This window comes from Cyprinus carpio, chromosome B4, assembly GCF_018340385.1.
Source record: "Cyprinus carpio isolate SPL01 chromosome B4, ASM1834038v1, whole genome shotgun sequence".
NCBI classification, from domain to species: Eukaryota; Metazoa; Chordata; class Actinopteri; order Cypriniformes; family Cyprinidae; genus Cyprinus; species Cyprinus carpio.
The window spans coordinates 4,877,604-4,896,528 of NC_056600.1; the positions used below are offsets into that span (position 1 = coordinate 4,877,604).

Sequence of the window (18,925 nt, forward strand, 5' to 3'; positions counted from 1 at the left end):
AACATCAGACGGTCTTTTCAAATATTTTACTGCTCCATCAATGCACAATTTTAGGAAAACAACTAAAAGACTAGATGTCAGTTTTATTTACTGTGTGTTTATAATGAATAGTGAATCCTAGGGCCTTGGAAAACGTTTGTGTGTGCGCTGCGAGCGCCATCTATTGACTACAATGTGTTGGAGAAAAGCAATTCTTAATGAAATTGAGATGTGCCTATTACAGTAGTCTATCTGTTTGCATGTTGCGTTTAGTCAAATATACACTCCTAAAGTCATGGAATATGAGCTTGGGGTGTATTTTATGAATACAGCCTACCGTTTGTAGTCACTCATCTTGTGTGTCTGTTGTCAGTGCAGATGGTGGAAAACCTGTAAAGATTTGTGTAGGTTATTTGGTCAAAAGAAAGTCAGTGAGTCATTGTTTATTGGTTGTGAATCATATTAATTCTGACTCTTGTAGCGTGAGTATCAGTTTTTGTGTTTGAGAGAAAGTTCTTACCGTTGGAAAGCTCTTGTTTTGAAGCAGGTGCCACATAAAAACATTATGGATTGCTTTAAAAATTTAAAACTGGATTATTTTTAAAACCTCAGTGTTTTCTAAAACTTATGTTGGATTTCTAACAATCTGACACACAGGACAGGCAAGTGTTCACCTTACTTTGCAACGCGTTAGTAACGTTATGTTATTTTGTTTGAATGTGCGAGACTTCCTTTTCATTAGCCGCTATTTACTTAAATAATAACAAAGTAACGTATTTGCGTTACAAACCAGTGTGTTTATGATTACGATAATATATTATGGTATAATCATATAACAAATACCAGTTTGCAATATCAAGCAGCTTAACGGATTGTTTTTGTAAGAGTAAAATAACTGGAAGCGATAACACCGGAAGCCTCGCACATTCGCAACGGCTGCTTCCGCTTTTACGTGAAAAATATTAATACCTAATTTAGATTAACCGAATTAGTAAATAATTAAAATTCAACTAATAACATATAACAAGCACAATATATATATATATATATATATATATATATATATATATATATATATATATATATATATATATATATATATATATATATATATATAGCCTATTCTTTTTTTTTTTACAATTTAACTAATTTCACTAAGCAACCATTTGTGACACTATAGGTTATTCTAAATCATGTATCTATTAGTAAAGAATATTATGAGTTAAAGAATGAACTCAGAAACCACACAACCAGAATTGGTTAATTTAATACAGCTATATTTCATGAAATATTTTTATTATCTTTAACACATTCTCCAGACAATTTTGGTTCATTTATATTACAGTGATCATTAGTTCATGTACACAACCCCTCCCTCCCCAATATTATGTGCAGCCCATAATAAATCCAACAGGGTCATGATACACACAACACAGACTCTGTAATACGGCTCTAAAATCTGCACACACTTGTGAGGAAACAAAGAGATTTTGAAGTTTTACTATTGCCCTTCCAATATTATTCCATCTGTGGGTTGCCATATTTCCATCACTTTTGGCATATGAGTGGGGCTGTATGTCTTGTGAGGAAAATAACTACAAGATTGTCATGTATGGATGATACAACTAGCTAGAAACTGAAGCTCAACAAGGAACCATTAAAAATTCATTTGCAATAGTCTGTAACGCTTGTAGTGAGTTTTTGAAGACAAGCCTTGAATTCTGGCCTGGTGAGCATCGTCTGAAATTCATTCAATATAATCAAACAAACAGCGTGTAAAACATATGGCTCTCAGAGTAACTAAAACACAACTACAGATATCATGAAAAAAATATAAAACTCATTAAAAGTCAATGATAAGCCTTCTGCAATACTTTCAAATATAAATTAAATCACAAGCAATAATTAAAAAAGGTCAAGTGGTCCAGGAATAACACAGTACATACAGAAAAAAAAGAAAAAGATTTTAAAAATAGATAAATAATTGTTTGTTTTTTGAATCAGGCACGTCTTAAATCAAGAACAATACAAACAAGCAAACAAACATCTTAAGAAAGAATATGATGCTAGTACTCAGAGTGGCTGCCAATTTTAGGACTTTGTACTTTAAACGAATAGTTCACCCAAAAATGTGCGTAAAATTTACTCCCCCTCAGGCCATCTAAGATGTAGATGAGTTTGTTTCTTCATCAGAACAGATCTGGAAAAATGTAGCATTACATCACTTGCCCACCATTGAATCCTCTGCAGCGAATGGGTGCCGTCAGAATGAGAGTCTAAATAGCTGATAAAAACATCACAATAATCCACACCACTCCAGTCCATCAATTAACATCTAGTAAAATAAAAACCTGCATGTTTGTAAGAAACATGTTCATCTTTAAGACATTTTTAACTTTAAACTGTTGCGTCGGGTTAAAATATGAGTCCTCTATCCATAATATTGTTTTCTCTATCTTCACAAGATGTTAATCGATGGACTGGAGTGGTGTGGATTATTGTGATGTTTTTAATCAGCTGTCTGGACTCTCATTCTGACGGCACCCATTCACAGCAAATTTTCACTTTTGGGTGAACCGTTCCTTTAAGTCTTTGGCACGTTTAAATAATTACTGGCATGCGAACCTTTTATTTCTAACAAAGCACCAGTTAATTAACCTGATGTTTATATAAACCGTTTTTCCTACACATTTCCTTATAACGTTGCATTTGAACAAACATCAGATAAGTACATTTGCATTTAAAGGGTGTAAAAATGGCAAGACACTTCCCATATTTTTCTAAGAAGTGCTCTATAGAGACGGCATCTTAATGCAAGATTATGCTCATGGTATTAAAAGGGCATTTGTGGTAACAGGAAGGAAGTTTGTACGGCACAGCAAGATACAGATTTTATCTCACTACGGAACAGAAAAAACATAAGTCTCATTCGCTGTGCATCGGCCCCTGGGAGATCATTCCTGCGAGTGTGTTCATGTGTGACGATGACTCAGTGACTCAGTCATGCAGCAGATGGACACACACACACTCACACACACACATACTGTCTGTCTCCATCTGTATTGTGTTATGCGTCTCCTTCTGTAATGGCTGCATTACCAGGGTATTCTGTTCTATTCTGGTCCAGTGTTTTCAGTCATGATGCTGCCCACAGGAGGCGCTCTTGCACAATCACAGATCCCAATCTGAAGTGATGTTTTTAGCTACACATTCAGCACATATAACATCTGCACACACGAGTCTCGCTTTATATAGATTTAAATAGTGCGGCTGCATTCAACTGATTCAGAATCTTCGTCTTGTTACTGAAAACAGCCTTTGAAACACAAACCAATAAATGACCATATTTGTCATTTTATATTTATATATTCACCATATTTGCTCCTATATGAATAATTCAGTGAAAATCAAATAAGAATTTGTCAATATTCAAATATGCAGCCAGGGAGTAGTGATGAGATATGAATGATGTTAAACCTTGTTTCATGTGCAAAGTTAAATACTTTAGTTAAATAAAGATTATGAACATGCTCAATTTTCTTTTGAAAAAAACACTACATGCCTTATGTTGTCTCGTCTGACTGATGGTTTATACTTTTGATCTTTGTATCTTTCCAAAATGTTGTGGTACACTTCTTTTTGTAAGCATAAAAAGAACGTCAAAAACTTTAACTTTTAAAATGTGAGCATCAAATATGATACATCCAGCTGATATTTATATGCATTTTATGTAAATAGTCTGTTACGCCTAGAGCAAATTGAGTGTGATCTCCATATGCCCATATATCATATTATATAAACCATAAAACCATAAAAGCCAGATGTATCAAATATGATACTCCAAAAAAGGCAAACTTTATCAAAATAAATAATTCCATGTAATATATATATATATATATATTTTTTTTTAAAGCTTTTATGATGCTTTTTAGATCTTGATAGTCTCTGGTCACTGTACGCTTTTATTGTTTGAAAAAAATCATAAACTTTGTTTAATATGTGTCCGTTATGTCATATAGACTAGAGATGATATAAGGATGATTAAATTACAGAGGTTTCATTTTTGGGTGAATTATTCATTAATGCATTGCATAATTGGCCATAAAAAATTTAAATGGCAAGATCATCAATTTGGGAATTCTGCTATGCTGCAATGGTTTGAGAAAAAAAAAGAAGAAAAAAAACCGTTAGACTAACATTTTCATAATAACTATCAATCAGCTTTCTCGCTCTGCATATTCCGGTCTTAGCTTTCTAGATTTGACTGAATAAAACTGGACATTAATTTTAGATGGACTATGAGAAATGATTCCGTCTAAATCAATCAAGTATCTACACATTTCAATCATCACCCAAAATCCTTCTTTCTGTCTGTCTACCCGTATACTAATAAACCCAGGATGTAAGAAGTGCTGTTTAGCTACAAACACACTCGGTGAATGGGGAGTGGTCACATGAGATGATGTCACTCTGCTGATTTCGAGCGCAGTGATGATGTCACACCGCAGGAGGAGTGATTTAGCTGTAGCATCATTCTCACTCTTTTTTTATTCTGTTTTCTTCCTGGATTCTCTATAGCCTGGCCTTCCCTCGTTTAATAAAATCCTCTTTCTCATTAATTAAAAAGTGTCAGAATACCTTTCCCGACTGCTTTATTGCCATCCCGTGCTCAGAGTCTGGGAAAACCGCTGTCACTTCACCACATCTTTATTTGACCAGCTCTTCCCCTGCTAAAGGGCTTGAGGGAGAACAAAGGGGGCGGGGCCCGTGCAGATGCCTCATCAAGGAGGTGTGGTTTTCACTTCAACTGCTCCATTTCCGAGCATTCGGTGTCCATGTCCGAGTCGAACAGAGAGTGTCCGGTGGCGTCGCTGTCCGGTGACGGCGTGTCATGGTGTGACAGAGCGCTCTCCTGCTCCTGGAAGCTGCCACTGCGTGAGTACAGACCCAAATCTGGAAGCTGGGAAGGAGAATCCGGCTCCTCGCTCAGTCCGTCGTAGTAAAGGTCGTCGACGTCCACAAACCACTCTGGCCAGAATTTCCGACGGATTCGCTCACAGTACATGGCCAGGTTGATGAACTCGCCTGCACCAATGAAGCAGCTTCAATCAGTTAATGCACTCATATCTTTATATGACAGTATTCCCATACAAAAAAGCATGAGTTCATTAGCTCACCTTTGATTAACTGCTCCGGACGTGTTCCTGGGAGAGTCCACATGGCCTGAGCGAGATGACCAAATACAGCAGCGTCTACTGTGGAGAGCTTCGGGCCCATTAGATACTTTTTATTGCCTGTGGAAGAAATTATATTAAATTATTGGTATGTTTTTTTAATGTGTTTTCTGGTTTGTTGCTATGATGTTCTGGTCTCTAGATATGGATCAGGAACCTATGGAAGCTTGTTCCTACCACGGCTTAAGAAATAAAAAAGGTAATTGTGATGTTCTATCTGACAATTTTGATTTTTTTTTTTAATGCAATTGCAAATTAATATCTTACAGTTTGGCTTTTTTCTCAGAATTGCAAGTTTATATCTTGCAATTTTCTCATAATTCTCAATTTACATCTCATAGTTCTGACTTTTTTTCTGATTTCTGAATTTAAATTTCATTTTTTTCCCCACCATGGACTAAAAAAAATTTAATTGTGACTTTTTTCTAGCCTTTGTAAGCTTATAACATCACAGTTCTAAGAAGAAAAGTCAAAAATGTGAGATATAAACTCAGAACTGAGAGAAAAAAGTCAGAATTGTGAGATAAAAAGTCACAATTACCTTTCTTTTATCCCATGAAGGAAACAAGTTTTCATAGCAATTCACCTGTAGTAAGAGTAGGTTTTTTTCAGGATTATGCATCAAGACACATTTATTTGAATAGTAAAATTACATTATTAATCTGACAAATTTATCCAAATTAATGTATAAATTGTAAAACATTGTATCAAATTAAGTTTATGCTTAAAATGGAGTAAGAACAAGAATCTTGTTTTGCCTTAGAATGAAGTTTATTTTCATTACCCCAACTTGTTTTAATTATAAACTCACATATTTCAGGAAACAAGATTTAATTCAGTAATTCTGATTCTCAAGTGGACTGTATCTTGATATAAAAAGTACTGCAGAATAAGAAAAATACTGAGAAAGAAAATCATTTTTTGCAGCGTGAAAGGAGGATTTATGCTCACTGGACACTAGAGGGCAGCACAGAGCCATTGCTGCATTATTTTGTAACCCGTTTCAAAAGCTCTGAGTCTGAACTCTTGAGATTCATCTAGAATGACCTATATTATATATGAAAAATGACTCAAATGCAGCAAATCCTGTCAGTAAAGCTCACAAACTGTGCCTCAGATGTCCAAAACATACCGAGGAATGTGGCAAGGGTGCGCATGTCTTTCTCCATCAGAGAATAAACCTCCTCTTTGGAGAAGCGTCCGATCCCGTGGCCGTACATCTCTCTCTTCACAATGCTGCCGGTCACCTGACTCAAGATCCAACTGAGCAGGTCACTCAGAGGCCCGGTTGTGGCTAACATCTTCTGCGTCTCCTCCACATTGTCCACCCATTGACAGTATGCTATCGTCCTGTAGTAAAACACATTGCATTTAGATTATCAACCTTCAAGTTTATCATGTTCAAGTTGGAATCCACTTATGAAAGGCATCTGATCTCTGTCTTTTAACAATATAATGATGAGGTAAAGAAACCAGCTCAGTCTCACCAGTAGAAGTGCTCCTCCACCATTTTGGTGATGGCGCGTGAGATTGCTTTCTCCTGAGGACTCAGGCTGGAGTTGAGGTTCACGCCGAGCTTCTCCTCCAGGAAGTCGATGATGAACTCTGTCCCGAACACCTGCTCCTTATTATATGCGATCCACGGCATCTTCCCTTGAGGAGACAACTTCCCATCGAAATAATTCTGTGGAGAAAAAAGTTTGTTTAAAAACCGTCTTTTCACAACATATCTTCCTCATCATATATTTGGATACCTGGTAGGGCAGGTCCGCCATCCGCAGGTACGTTTCTATCTTCAGGCAAAAGGGGGACAGGCTAGGGACTCCAGTTTTGGGCCGGGCAAACTGGTGAAGAATGATGGCGTCTTCAGAGTCCAACTCCTGTTCCTTCCTGCAGGGCAGCAAATAAGGAAGCGCATTAGAAATGAATGGAGCTCAAACTGTTTACAAATACTAAAACATCCTAAAAAGATCAAATTTGTTTTAAAATGCACCAGAAACATTCCAAAAATGAGCAAGATACAGCAGCATCTACTGTGAAAAGCTTTGGGCCCATTAGATACTAATGGGAGAAATCATATTATTACTTTGGAAGAAATTTTATTATTAAGTTGAATTATGCAGTTTCAGAAATTATTCTGTTTTAATGTGTTTTTGGATTGGTTGCTTTAATATTCTGCTCTCTAGATATGGCTCAGTTACCACCTTAAGTGTATCAATGATTTTTTTTGACATTTCATCATTTTTAAACCAACTTCATCATATTCTAAATGTATCAGTTTTGTCAGAAAAATTTCAAACATTTCAAAATTATATCATTATTTTTTTTAAGTATTTAATGGATTTCTAGTTGGTTCCTATAATATTAGGGTCTCCAGATATGGCTCAGGTACCTCCTTAAGCGTGTACAGAATTTTATTAAAAAAAAAAAAAACCATTCAGTATTTTATCATTTTAAACCAAGTTGCACCAAAAATGTTTAAAAATGAGCAAGATGACCAAATACAGCAGCATCCAATATGGAAAGCTTTGGGGGCCTTAGATACTCTATTTTTATTGCTTAAGGAAGAAATAATATTAAAGAAATGGAATTACATAAGGCGATTTTTTTCTTAAACCAAGTTAAAATACATAAATAAATAAAACTTGTTTCAGAATTCACCAGAAATATTCCAGAATGTTTTAGGTCAGTTTGAAAGTTCAGTCTTTAGTGTTCTCTATCAGCAGGATTTAGTCACTGTCCACTTCACTGGTGCTGAAATTCATTAAAAGCATCATAGTCATTCGCTTTCTCTTTAGTTTCATACTTATGATTACGTGTCTGATCTTAAGTCAATAAATAATATTTAAATTGTATTTGTGTAAAGCGTGTCTGAATCAATAGCACATGTGAATGATTGTGGAATAACAGCAAGTCCATCAGCCTTTCCCTGGGCCTTGTGTAACCTGAGATGTTTTGCTGAGGACTAACAGCACCTCCATTTCTGCAAAGGTCAGAAGCAAAAGCACAGAATTAAACTCAACTGGCTCTGATAACTATATTGACGGGTCACTATTTACATCGTCTCACAAGGGGTTGATAAAGGTCATTCTGTCACATCACAATAACACAAGGAGACATTATCCTCAAGGCCTGCACACAGAGACGCTCCAGCAACCGTGCCCTTGACATAGCACACATCAACATGTCAACATGCAGGCTTTAGACGAGGTCATAAATAGCATCCTGCTCAAAATTCATTCAGTCTTCAGTGGAGGATAATAAATGGACTGCAGTGCATTGTGTTGACAAGATTTTCCAGGATATTAATTTAGGTCATATATTCCTGTTCATGCCCCTCTTACTCCATCCAAAGGATAATTTTATATATATATATATATATATATATATAGTATAGATTGTAATAATAATATGTATAAGTAGTAGGGCTGCACGATGTGTCGTTTAAGCATCGATATCGCGATGTACGAATCCACGATAGTCACATCGCAGGATGTGCGATGTAGGCTGTCGTAGTTGATCCGTTATTCATTAACCTTACGGGCCAAGCTGCGCCCCGGCCCTTGACGAATGTGATTCACGGATAAATTGCACAGCTTAACCATCATAGAGTGAAAGTTTATCATTTGCATGGGTTTTTAAGTCCTGTCAGTTTAACAGGGCGCATATAAGAAGAGTGAGCGAGAGAGCGAGTGAGCGAGCGAGAGCGAGAGAGAGAGAGAGAGAGAGCGCCCCGGCCGCGCGCGCTCACCTTCACCCGTCTTCAAACAACACGAGCGCTGTCTTTCTCTCTCCCTCGCGCATATTAATCAAAATCAATTGACACGATGGTGTCGAAAAAAAAAAAAAAAACCTATCCAGTGATGAAATGTTTTCTGTGTTGTCAAATCTTGTGCGATATCCTAAACTGCCGAGATAATTACACAACACGTGCGGTACACGTCTGAATCGCGAACTAATGATTCCTTTGAACCGATTCAATTTAATGAATGGTTTAAACAACTGACCTGTCCCAACACTGAACTCACGAGACGTCTGAATTGGTGTATTAAAAAAAAATCTGTAACACTTTACAATAATTTTCTATTTATTAAACTATTTAACTACATTATTTAACATTTACTATTACTAAACTGCACTTCTACAACATTGTTAATTTCAACAATTAGCTATAGCCTTCATTGTTGAAATCAAAAGTATTTGTTAACATAATTAATGCACTGTGAAGTGACATTACCAAACAATGTACAGCTGTGTTTTTATAAACTAAGATAAACAAAGATGAATAAATATAGTAACAAAAGTATTGCTCGTGGTAAGTTCATGTTAGTTAATATGTTAACAATTCAAAACCATATCCTAAAGTTACAAACAAATAATTTACTCTAATTTTAAATAATACTCCTGATGTTTAAATCATTTAAAATGAGAATGTAAGTGTGCTCACCCCATTTTTGTTTGTAAGAAAAAATTAGATTAGATTTCATATCGCAATATATATCGCAGAAAAATAAAATATCGCAATGTAATTTTTTCCCAATATCGTGCAGCCCTAATAAGTAGTAGTAGTAGTATATGATTATTAAATATAATGAATAAATGTATATATAATTAAATCTAAAACATTTAAAATATATTAAAATATAAACATACTGCATTAAATCTAAAACACTGAATAAAAATATTTTAATATATTTCCATAAATAAATATATTTAAAAGCACAAGCACTGCATATATAGTAAAAATAATATTATTATTATTGGTAGTAGTAGTATATATAGGCAGTGCTTGTGCTTTAATATGTATTTAATAATCTATAGAAATATATTATAAAATATTTTCATTCAACGTTTTTATTCAAGTACTACTACTACTACTATTTATGTTGCGCTTTTATGTATTATTTTTATACATAAGTACTGCATAGGTGGCAATTATTATTATTACTACTACTACTACCACCACCTACTATTATTCACAGTGCTTTATTTAAAAATATATAATAACTTACAATAATTACAGCACCTCTAATAAAATGATTAAATAATTATATTCATTATTAAATATATATATATATACAAAAATATAGGCTATTACCTAAATTATTATTATTACTTTTAATACTACTACTGATAGATAGATAGATAGATAGATAGATAGATAGATAGATAGATAGATAGATAGATAGATAGATAGATACCTAATGACAAGCAGCTCGTGTAGTAAATAGGCAGCGGCGGCGAGCAGCGCGCCCCCGGTGATGTAGAGCGTTTTTCTCCACCAGGAGTCAAATCCTAACGCAGACATGATCCCTCCGTACTCCTGAAGCGGGTAGGCAATGATGTACCCATACAGCGACAGATGCTCCCCGGAGCCGCTCAAGCCGAGCGAGAAGCTCTTGTTCAGGCCCAGCTCAAGCGCGCAGGAGCGGCTCCAGGCGAAGCCGATGCGCCAGTACATCCTCTCTCTCCTCTATCCGCCCTTCGGCCCGCTGTGGCTCCGGCAGAGGAGGCTTCATCAGTGCCGCGGGGCGGAGGTGGAGGTGGACCAGAGGGTCTGATAACACATGTCGCCTCCTGACTCGCGCTGGAGTCGGCATCAATCCGCAACTGCTCGCGCCGCTGTTTACCGCACAGCTGAGCACGGCACGTCACCAGGGGCGGGGCTGCTGATGCTGCGGGGGCGGGGCGAACGCGCAGATTCTCCACTCTCATTGGTCAGATCCACTACTGCCACTAACCCACATTACAGTTTAGTAACAACAATTTCATGAAAGATCATGATATGAAATAATGTTTCAGTAATTTGTAAATGCTTCATTCTTTTGCTGCCAAAAAATAGTGGAAAGCTTTGCAACTAACCATATGAACAAAGCATCACTATGTAGTGTACTATTTACATCAGTGTTATTTTAATATCATTGAGATTTTAAAGAAAAAATTAAAGACGAATTAATTGTTTTTTTTTTTTCATTTTAAAGTTTTATTAATTTGTTGTGTTTTGTCGATTTTATTTTATTTATTTTTATAAAATAAATCTAAATAGTTATTTCAGTAGGTTAATTCATACATTGGGACATTTTTGTCAGTCATTTTAAAATTTTAAAAAAACAAAAAAAAAAAAAAAAAAAAAAAAAAAAAATTGGTAATTTTTTTCCAACAGCAGCTTTATTCAATAAGGCTTCTGAGCGCCATTATAGACAAATAAGAACACTCCAAGCCCTCTCACCCTCCACAACGCTCACATCATCAAATATATTTACAGGCAAATAATACATACACTGCATGACTGGGAGGGGCCACATTTATGCAAGTAAAGATGAGGCAACACTCCTGAAGCACAGCTTAACAAAGAACCTCAGTGAGAGACAAAGCCAAAACAAAAACGCCATTCAAAACACAGCCAAACATGTAAGTCCTGTAAAATCTTTTGAGGCCCTTCCACAATTAATCACGTGTCCCTCAAACTAATGACGTCAGTGGAGATGCAGATGATGGGAAGTGAGGGTCTTGATAACCACAGCCAAGATGCAGATCTCAATTATTCAATACATTTCCAAAACTCTCAAGATACTGGCTTGTCCTCCATTAAACGTGATGGATGCTTCAGTGTGCTGTAGCTACAGAGACATCAGTTCAACATAACCGAATGATAGCAAAACACAGCATTTGGGTTATGGCAAGTACACATATAGCATAATCATACACTAAATTTATAATAAGAGAAAAATGATTAAAAAAAAAGTCAAGGGCTATATATGGGAAGCATATTTACAATGCAGTTTGAGTGATCAACTCAACTATCTGTGTCACTTGTGCATTCTAACTCACATCCACACGCACGGCAAATATCCAATCAGGATTTGATTACACAGTACGAGGGTTCAAAAGATCGCCGTCACATAGCCCTGTGGCCAATCAGTTTACAGACAGCCACTTTGTAGAGAGGACTGATCCGTTTCCCTGAGGAATACAAACTGTGATATGGTCAACGAGAGGCACGCATACAAATACAGTTGCGATTAAACTCACACACTCTCTCTTCATCGCTCTCAGACAGAAAAAAAAATCAAGTTTTCTTAGTTCCCAAAGAGCGTCCGCTGAAAGAAGCTTCATGGGACTTTTCAAGGAAGTCAGGACCATCAACTAACAAGATCTGGGAAAACAGCACCCCTCTTAATCGAGCAGATACCCAATATGAGGTGCGTTTGTGTATGTGTGTGTCCGTAACATTCAAGACTATAGCCTTGAGCTTGGCAAGAAACTCTACATCAAAGCAGATTTCTGATTGGTGAGCAACTCTGACACGAGCTGCTCTGATTGGTGGAAGGAAGGAAGGAAGGAATGAAGGAGGTGGCATCATTCTATCTGCTCTGATTGCTGGAAAAACCCAGAGGAGAGGAAAGAGAGGATGTGTGTGCCAGGAATCGGTTTCCCCACAGTCATAAAACGATGTGCTTGTGAAAAGCAGCGATCAGATGTGCCAGGATGTGCTGCGTTTGCCTCTCCGAATCACTCCGCCTCAGGTCCTCCAGCAGGGGCCGCTCTAGGACTGACTGTACGAGCTGTTTTGACTCCCGTTTGAGCTCTGGTCAGTCTCACTGTTGGACGAAAAGCAAGAAAATACAGGCACAGAGGTGAACTGAAATAAAGCTGAAATAAAATATCAACTAAATTTACAAATACTAACCTAAATAAATGTCAGTACTAAAAATACTAAAACTAAAAATGAAATAAAAATTATTTATACATAAAACATGCTTTAATAAAGGGATTTTCCATTTTCAAAAACTAAAACTATTGAAACTTTTTTCTGTAATTGAAATAAATGTGAAATAAAATATAAATATTAGATGAAAAACTTGAACTTAAGCTAACTGAAATGAAATTTGAGTACTAAAATATGTCCAAAAAATACTGAAAAAGAAAAAGAAAAAGAAAAAGAAAAAAAGAAAAAAAAGAAAAAATTACTTAAAAAAAGCTAAAACTAAAATAAATATTTAAACATAAAACAGACTTCAATTAAGGGCTTTTTTCTACTTTTCTAAATATAAAAAAATTTTTTAAAAAATAAAATAAAACGTTTGGTAATCAAAGTACAGCTAAAATAAAATACAAATAAACAAATTAAAAAACAACAAACTTAAAACATAAACAAAAAATACTTGGCAACTAACTTAAAGTTAAAGCTATATAGACAGTAAAAATATAATAAAATAAATAAAAATAACAGTACGTAAAATAAAAAAGTAAACTAAAATTAAAACTGAACATATAAACAAAAAATATTAATACTATAAAAGTGTATAAATAATACTAAAATATCACTGGGATTCATAACCATGTTAAATGTGGTGCAAATGTGTAAAAGCTGTGACATTAACCCTTTAAGATATTTAAAATATATCTATAACTGTATTATAATCCTATAATTGTACTTTTATCCAGGACATTTGCAATGAGTTGCAAAGACCTTATGCATTGATATGGACAGAATGAGCTTATATAAATAAAGAGTAATAAAAATAACCTCTTTTCATAGTTTCTCTTTGCAGTGGTGAAATAAGCTCCCCAGGCTGTTTCCACATAAATACATATAGTGTTGTGTGATTGTGATAACTGAGGTCTGCAGTCTGTCGTACCTGTTAGGAGGGGGTTTGGGTTTGGGCACCTTGTTGAGCACAGTAGCCATTTCCTTCCTATCATCAAAGTTCTTCCACTGTTCATAGAGTTTCAGAATCACCCTGATGATCTCCAGGATCTGTGCCAGAAAAGCTTTAGTGTTAATGTACACAGCACTCATTCATTTCTTTTACAGCTGAACATGTGTTACCTTGTCCATGTCAACAGACAGCTCAGCGAACCACTGCCTGGCATCTTTCTGCTGCACCACACAGGCCACATGCAGGCAGGCTGGAGGAGGAAGGAGACACTGGTATGTGTGACGTGTCAAGTTGTTATACAGTCATTCAGATCATCTCCTTGTTTGCAGGCATAGGACCTGCTGGATTCAGTGTAGGAAGTTTGTTCTTACCCAGTGCTATCATGAACGGAGGATAAAGCAGACACAGGTCTGTCCTGTAGGTGTCGTTCACTATCCTCCTGCACACATTAACAGGACGCTCATGTTCACTCATTCAGCTTACTTTGCAACACGGAAGCAAGCTATTTTCTGTAAATGTGCCAGACTTCTGATTCATTAGCTGCTATTGGTAAATAACTAGAAGAAATCAAAAGGTTGAGATGTATTATAGTTATCATCAATATTTGCAGCCTTCATCTAAACGTTTTAGTAACTTTATTGTGCATCTGTCATTTTTTGTTTGTTTATATGTCAATAGTTTTTATTCATTTTTAGTTATTTTAATACATCAATTTAAATTAAGATGAGAAATACTGCCTTGGCAACTAGCTGAAATACGAAAATAATAATTTATTTCAGTTTATTTCTACAACTATTTCTATTATCAACTATAATAACCCTGCAGTAAATGGTCAAACTATTTGTGCTACAAACTAATGTGTTTATAATTAAGATAATTAAAATAATATAAAAAGAGATAGGAGTTTGCAATATCAAGCAGCATTAAAAAAAATTGTTTTTGTACAATTCAAATAACTGGAAGCCCAGATTATCATTAACTAAAATTAAAAACATTTTTAATTAAAATAAGTTAAAATAAAATAAATGAAAAACTAAATGAAAATTAGTTACGTTGCCTTGGAAACTAATTCAAAGAAGTTAGTTGAAGCACTAAAATTATAAACTGAAAAAAATAAAAACCAAAGCTGAACTAAAACTGGGGACAAAAACAAAATCTAATAAAAATGGCAAAAGCACACAATAAAAAAATAAAAAATAAATAAAAGCTAATACAGCAGGGCCTAATAATACTAAAATAGCACTGCTGGAAGCACATGACACTGGATGCCTCACACATTCATGTTACAAATGGCTCTTACACTGAAAACAGGGCGGACAGAGACCGAAGAGCTTTTGACAGATGCACAGATTCACAAGCAAGAGTCTCTTATCAAACTTCTAAATGCAAAATCCACATTTGAACTTTTTCTTTACTGCCCACATATAAAGCACAATGAGCAGTGGTTGTGTGTTTTTCATGCCGTCTGAAGCCACACACTCCTCACCAAGCCAGCGGCAGCAGCATGTCCTCCTGACCCATGTCCTGCACATACTGCAGTAACGGTCTGTAAGGGTGGTACACGATCAGACAGCAGTCCTGAAACCAAACCAAACATCCATGAACACATGCCTAAAACAAACATCTAAACATCCTAAAGGAGATGAATCAACACCAACCATGAGCTCCAGTAAGTAGAACTCACACTCCAAGATCTAGACAGAGAGAGAGAAGCATGAGTTCACTGCCAAATCTAATGAGCTAACTAACACGTTATGTGCACTAATTATCATCTTTCCCATTACGATGATCCATAAACGTTCCACCAGACCTCTGAGATGTTTCCCAAATAATAACCGCACTTATCACCAGCCCGAGACATGAGCTGCCAAAACCAACAGTCATTTATCACCATAATGAGACTTTCCTTCGAAGGTGTCGTGAGTGTGAGGAATGTCACTCCTGAAACTTGGTGACACCTCAGACGTGACAGCAGGCTGCATCATCATCACCACACACACACACACACACACACACACACACACACACACACTCTCAGCCAGCATTCCATCATATGAATCAGACAGTTACAAGAACTTATTATCTAGATCTCTAGTGACGCTGTCAGATTTCCAGAATCCTGATATGGAGCAAAGTCATTCTTTCCGCAGGAACTCTTCTCAGGAAGAGAGCAACAACTTGCACTGCAGTATCAAGGCTCACACTCGCACAGACGTTTGACTCACGTGGTTCATTCTGAAGGGAAACTCCTTTGGAAAGGCATAAGAGAACCTTGTTTTCACTGTTACAAAAAGAAAAAGATGCATTTATTCCATATTAGTATGAAAAGGTCACATGAGGAAGACAAGTTAGCAGGCTTTTTGTGATCTGGGATTCCTAAACCTTACTGATAGTGAAGATATTTGGTGATTGTGTGGTTATATGGTTAAAAGATTCATTAAATGCTGATTTATACTTTCAGGGTTTCTGCAGGTTTCATAAAGGTACATGTAAGTCCTTTTTAAGACCGAGCCAAGAAAATGTAAGGAATAAACTGAAGAGAATGTAATACATCAATAGATCCTCTAAATGTAAATGTCTAGAGAGCACAAGATGGGCTGTAACACAAGATTTTTAATTCATTTAAACATGGAAATAACTTTTACTGCACCGTCTGATCATCAAACCACAAAAAAAGAGTGACAGAAGATGAGAAGTCTTGTTTACAGTAAAACTGATCAAAATGAAGTGAGTTTATTATTGAAAGCAGGACAAATATCTTCCTTTTAAGCATAAACTCTCTTAATTTTGTTCAGTTTTTCCATTTTACATTTGCATCTCAAGTAGTGCTGTCAAATCATTTAATCATGATTAACTGCATCTGGAAATAAAAGCTTTGTGTGTACAAATTTCTCCATTTTAACAAAAAACAAACAATACACACACAAACAAACTCTAAAAAAAACTAAAAATCTACACACACACAAAAACTTCTTTCTATATAAATACAAACAAACAATATATATAATAAATATTTTATGATATAAAAACTCTCCATATTCCAATGACTTTATGATTTAAAGACTTTCTGCTGTTATTTTAGGGCTTCATTTGTGGAAGCATGAATTAAGATTTTTAAGACCCAAAGAAACCCTGTACTTTGTATTAAACTTTGAAAGTACATCATTTTCAGAAAAGCCTTTCTGCAGTAATATCTGATACTGTTTGATGAGTTCACTTACACACAGACGTTGCTGCTGAAATAAGGCGTGTGTTTGAAACAACACCAAATTCCTGTGAGGGACAGAATTTAATTTCATTAAGATTTGAATTTATGCATCTTCCAGCAGAAATCGCCATACTGAGACTGTTTACCTCTACTTTAGAGGCCAGGAACACACATGTGGGGGCCATCAGCACAGGGTCTATGCTCTTCAGAGAGTACCTGGAAACAAGCCAAGAGCTTTCTTTTACTTTCATGCAAGTGTACTTGAAAAAGGCCATCAATCTAGAAGACAAGTATACATTTTTACAAAGGAAGCGAAGGCTGTAACCGAGGCAACGACCCCCTCACCTGGCATAGAAACGCTTAAAGTAGACCGTTGCCGTGGCAATGACCTGCTGCCTGAGTTTCAAGTGTTCCCCCAAGGCTTGAATCACTGCCACAAGATGACAAATTAAACTATTTAAATACAAAGTTTATTCCTTTAGACTTTGCTTTAACATATCCTTAAAAAAATCCATCTTAAATACAACGCAGGTGAATTACACCTGAAAATCTGCATTAACGTGCTAATTCAGAACGGGGGCGTATTTATATTAATAAACAATTTATCTCCAAACCATTGGCAAAAAATATCTGTAGCTTCCAATATTCCTCCTCTGTGAGGAACTTGAGATCTTTCTGTCTCTCCTTCATCAGATCTTGTTTGTCCAGGACCCACTGCAGACTGATGAGAACAAACATCAGACACTTCAAATACAGAAATCATAAAAGAATATCATACAGACCAACACAGCAGCATTTTTGTAGCTTTTATACACTCCTAATGTCACTTCATATCCAAACTTCATACAAGCATCGAAACAGAATAATTTTACTAATTGAAAATCCTAAAATCAGTTAAAAAGATGAACTCGTACCGTAAATAACACACATTTATGCTCATAATTCGTAAATTCAATTTCTCGGTGGTTTCTTCAGTCCAGAGCCACTAGCCATCCGGCTAAAGCTAATAATCCAAATATTTATACTGGTCCGAAAATAAAAGACATTTATTCTAGCATTTATTCTTTATCACGGCATTAGCCGATATTTCGTAAATAGTTCGCTTTAATCAGGCAAATCCATGAAATTTCATGTTTTTATTTCTAGTAAGCAGAAACTGCTTTAATGTTCTCGATTTATGTCGCCAAACACGTCTCTACTTACTAATGTGAGCTCTGCCAGAAGTTCCCTGCCATCTTGAGGTGATTGAGGTAGAAAATTAAGCCTTAATGCGACGTTAAATTGTGTTAAGATAAGACGATACTCTGATCTAATCAGACGAGGAGCGCGACACCAAAAACACTCCGTAGAATTTCAACGTGCACATTAAAACGGTCCGGGAGGAAACACATTTACGCATCAGTTCCGGAACGAGCCCCGCTCTTCTTGTTTTCATACAAATAAACGTATATCTGCTATTAAAAGGCATAATATAATATAATATAATATAATATAATATAATATAATATAATATAATATAATATAATATAATATAATATAATATAATATAAAGAACTAATTTTATATAATTATTGTAGATAATACAATGATACTGTTGTTATTGCTGTTATTATATAAACTATATAATACATAATATAATAAATAACTCATGATATAAAAAGTATTGTAAATAATATAATCCAAGATTATATAACAAGTTTATATAACATCAACTTTAAATGAAATAATATAACATAAAGAACTCGCATTACATAATTATTGTACTAATATATTATAAAGACACAATTTTATATAATTATTGTCGATAATATAAATACAATATATAGCTCATGATATGACAA

General features: G+C 35.5%; 3 protein-coding genes across 4 annotated transcripts in view; all 3 read right to left on the reverse strand.

The window, feature by feature from the left end:
* tmem63a (transmembrane protein 63A) overlaps positions 1 to 953 on the reverse strand; it is a 39,873-nt gene extending 38,920 nt beyond the window's left edge. Inside the window, exons 1-2 of the mRNA XM_042722658.1 lie at positions 500 to 953; positions 317 to 369 (exon numbers count right to left, since the gene is read on the reverse strand). The gene's annotated coding sequence lies outside the window, so the exon portion shown is untranslated. The remainder of the gene's footprint in view (positions 1 to 316; positions 370 to 499) is intronic.
* A 1,477-nt stretch (positions 954 to 2,430) lies between these two features.
* faxca (failed axon connections homolog, metaxin like GST domain containing a) lies at positions 2,431 to 10,877 on the reverse strand. The gene is made up of 6 exons (XM_042722702.1): positions 10,415 to 10,877; positions 6,968 to 7,103; positions 6,701 to 6,897; positions 6,346 to 6,563; positions 5,157 to 5,273; positions 2,431 to 5,064 (listed from the first exon to the last, which is right to left on the reverse strand). Exons 1-6 carry the CDS (start codon positions 10,672 to 10,674, stop codon positions 4,778 to 4,780), a joined length of 1,215 nt encoding a protein of 404 aa, XP_042578636.1. The 5' UTR covers positions 10,675 to 10,877; the 3' UTR covers positions 2,431 to 4,777.
* A 482-nt stretch (positions 10,878 to 11,359) lies between these two features.
* On the reverse strand, positions 11,360 to 18,446 carry ccnc (cyclin C). 2 transcript variants are annotated; one of them, XM_042722719.1, is made up of 12 exons: positions 18,288 to 18,446; positions 17,699 to 17,805; positions 17,430 to 17,514; positions 17,231 to 17,300; positions 17,098 to 17,149; positions 16,102 to 16,157; positions 15,535 to 15,570; positions 15,363 to 15,454; positions 14,248 to 14,315; positions 14,047 to 14,126; positions 13,856 to 13,974; positions 11,360 to 12,814 (listed from the first exon to the last, which is right to left on the reverse strand). In XM_042722719.1, the coding sequence occupies exons 1-12, from the start codon at positions 18,317 to 18,319 to the stop codon at positions 12,760 to 12,762; spliced, it is 852 nt and encodes a 283-aa protein (XP_042578653.1). In that variant the 5' UTR covers positions 18,320 to 18,446; the 3' UTR covers positions 11,360 to 12,759. The 2 variants fall into 2 exon arrangements, with proteins under 2 accessions (XP_042578653.1, XP_042578654.1); XM_042722720.1 differs by lacking the exon at positions 18,288 to 18,446 and adding an exon at positions 17,999 to 18,273.
* Positions 18,447 to 18,925: the final 479 nt, after the last annotated feature.

Bases quoted from the DNA above. Each gene is read 5' to 3' on its own strand.
- ccnc (XM_042722719.1), bottom strand. From the start codon at position 18,319: ATGGCAGGGAACTTCTGGCAGAGCTCACATTA. The intron at 16,158-17,097 runs GTAAGTGAACTC...TTTTTGTAACAG, and splicing joins TTCAGCAGCAACGTCTGTGT to TGAAAACAAGGTTCTCTTAT. The intron at 13,975-14,046 runs GTAACACATGTT...TTTCTGGCACAG, and splicing joins TGTCTGTTGACATGGACAAG to ATCCTGGAGATCATCAGGGT.
- faxca (XM_042722702.1), bottom strand. From the start codon at position 10,674: ATGTACTGGCGCATCGGCTTCGCCTGGAGCCGCTCCTGCGCGCTTGAG. The intron at 6,898-6,967 runs GTATCCAAATAT...TTTTCTCCACAG, and splicing joins TGGCGGACCTGCCCTACCAG to AATTATTTCGATGGGAAGTT. The intron at 5,065-5,156 runs GTGAGCTAATGA...TCATTGGTGCAG, and splicing joins TCCGGAGCAGTTAATCAAAG to GCGAGTTCATCAACCTGGCC.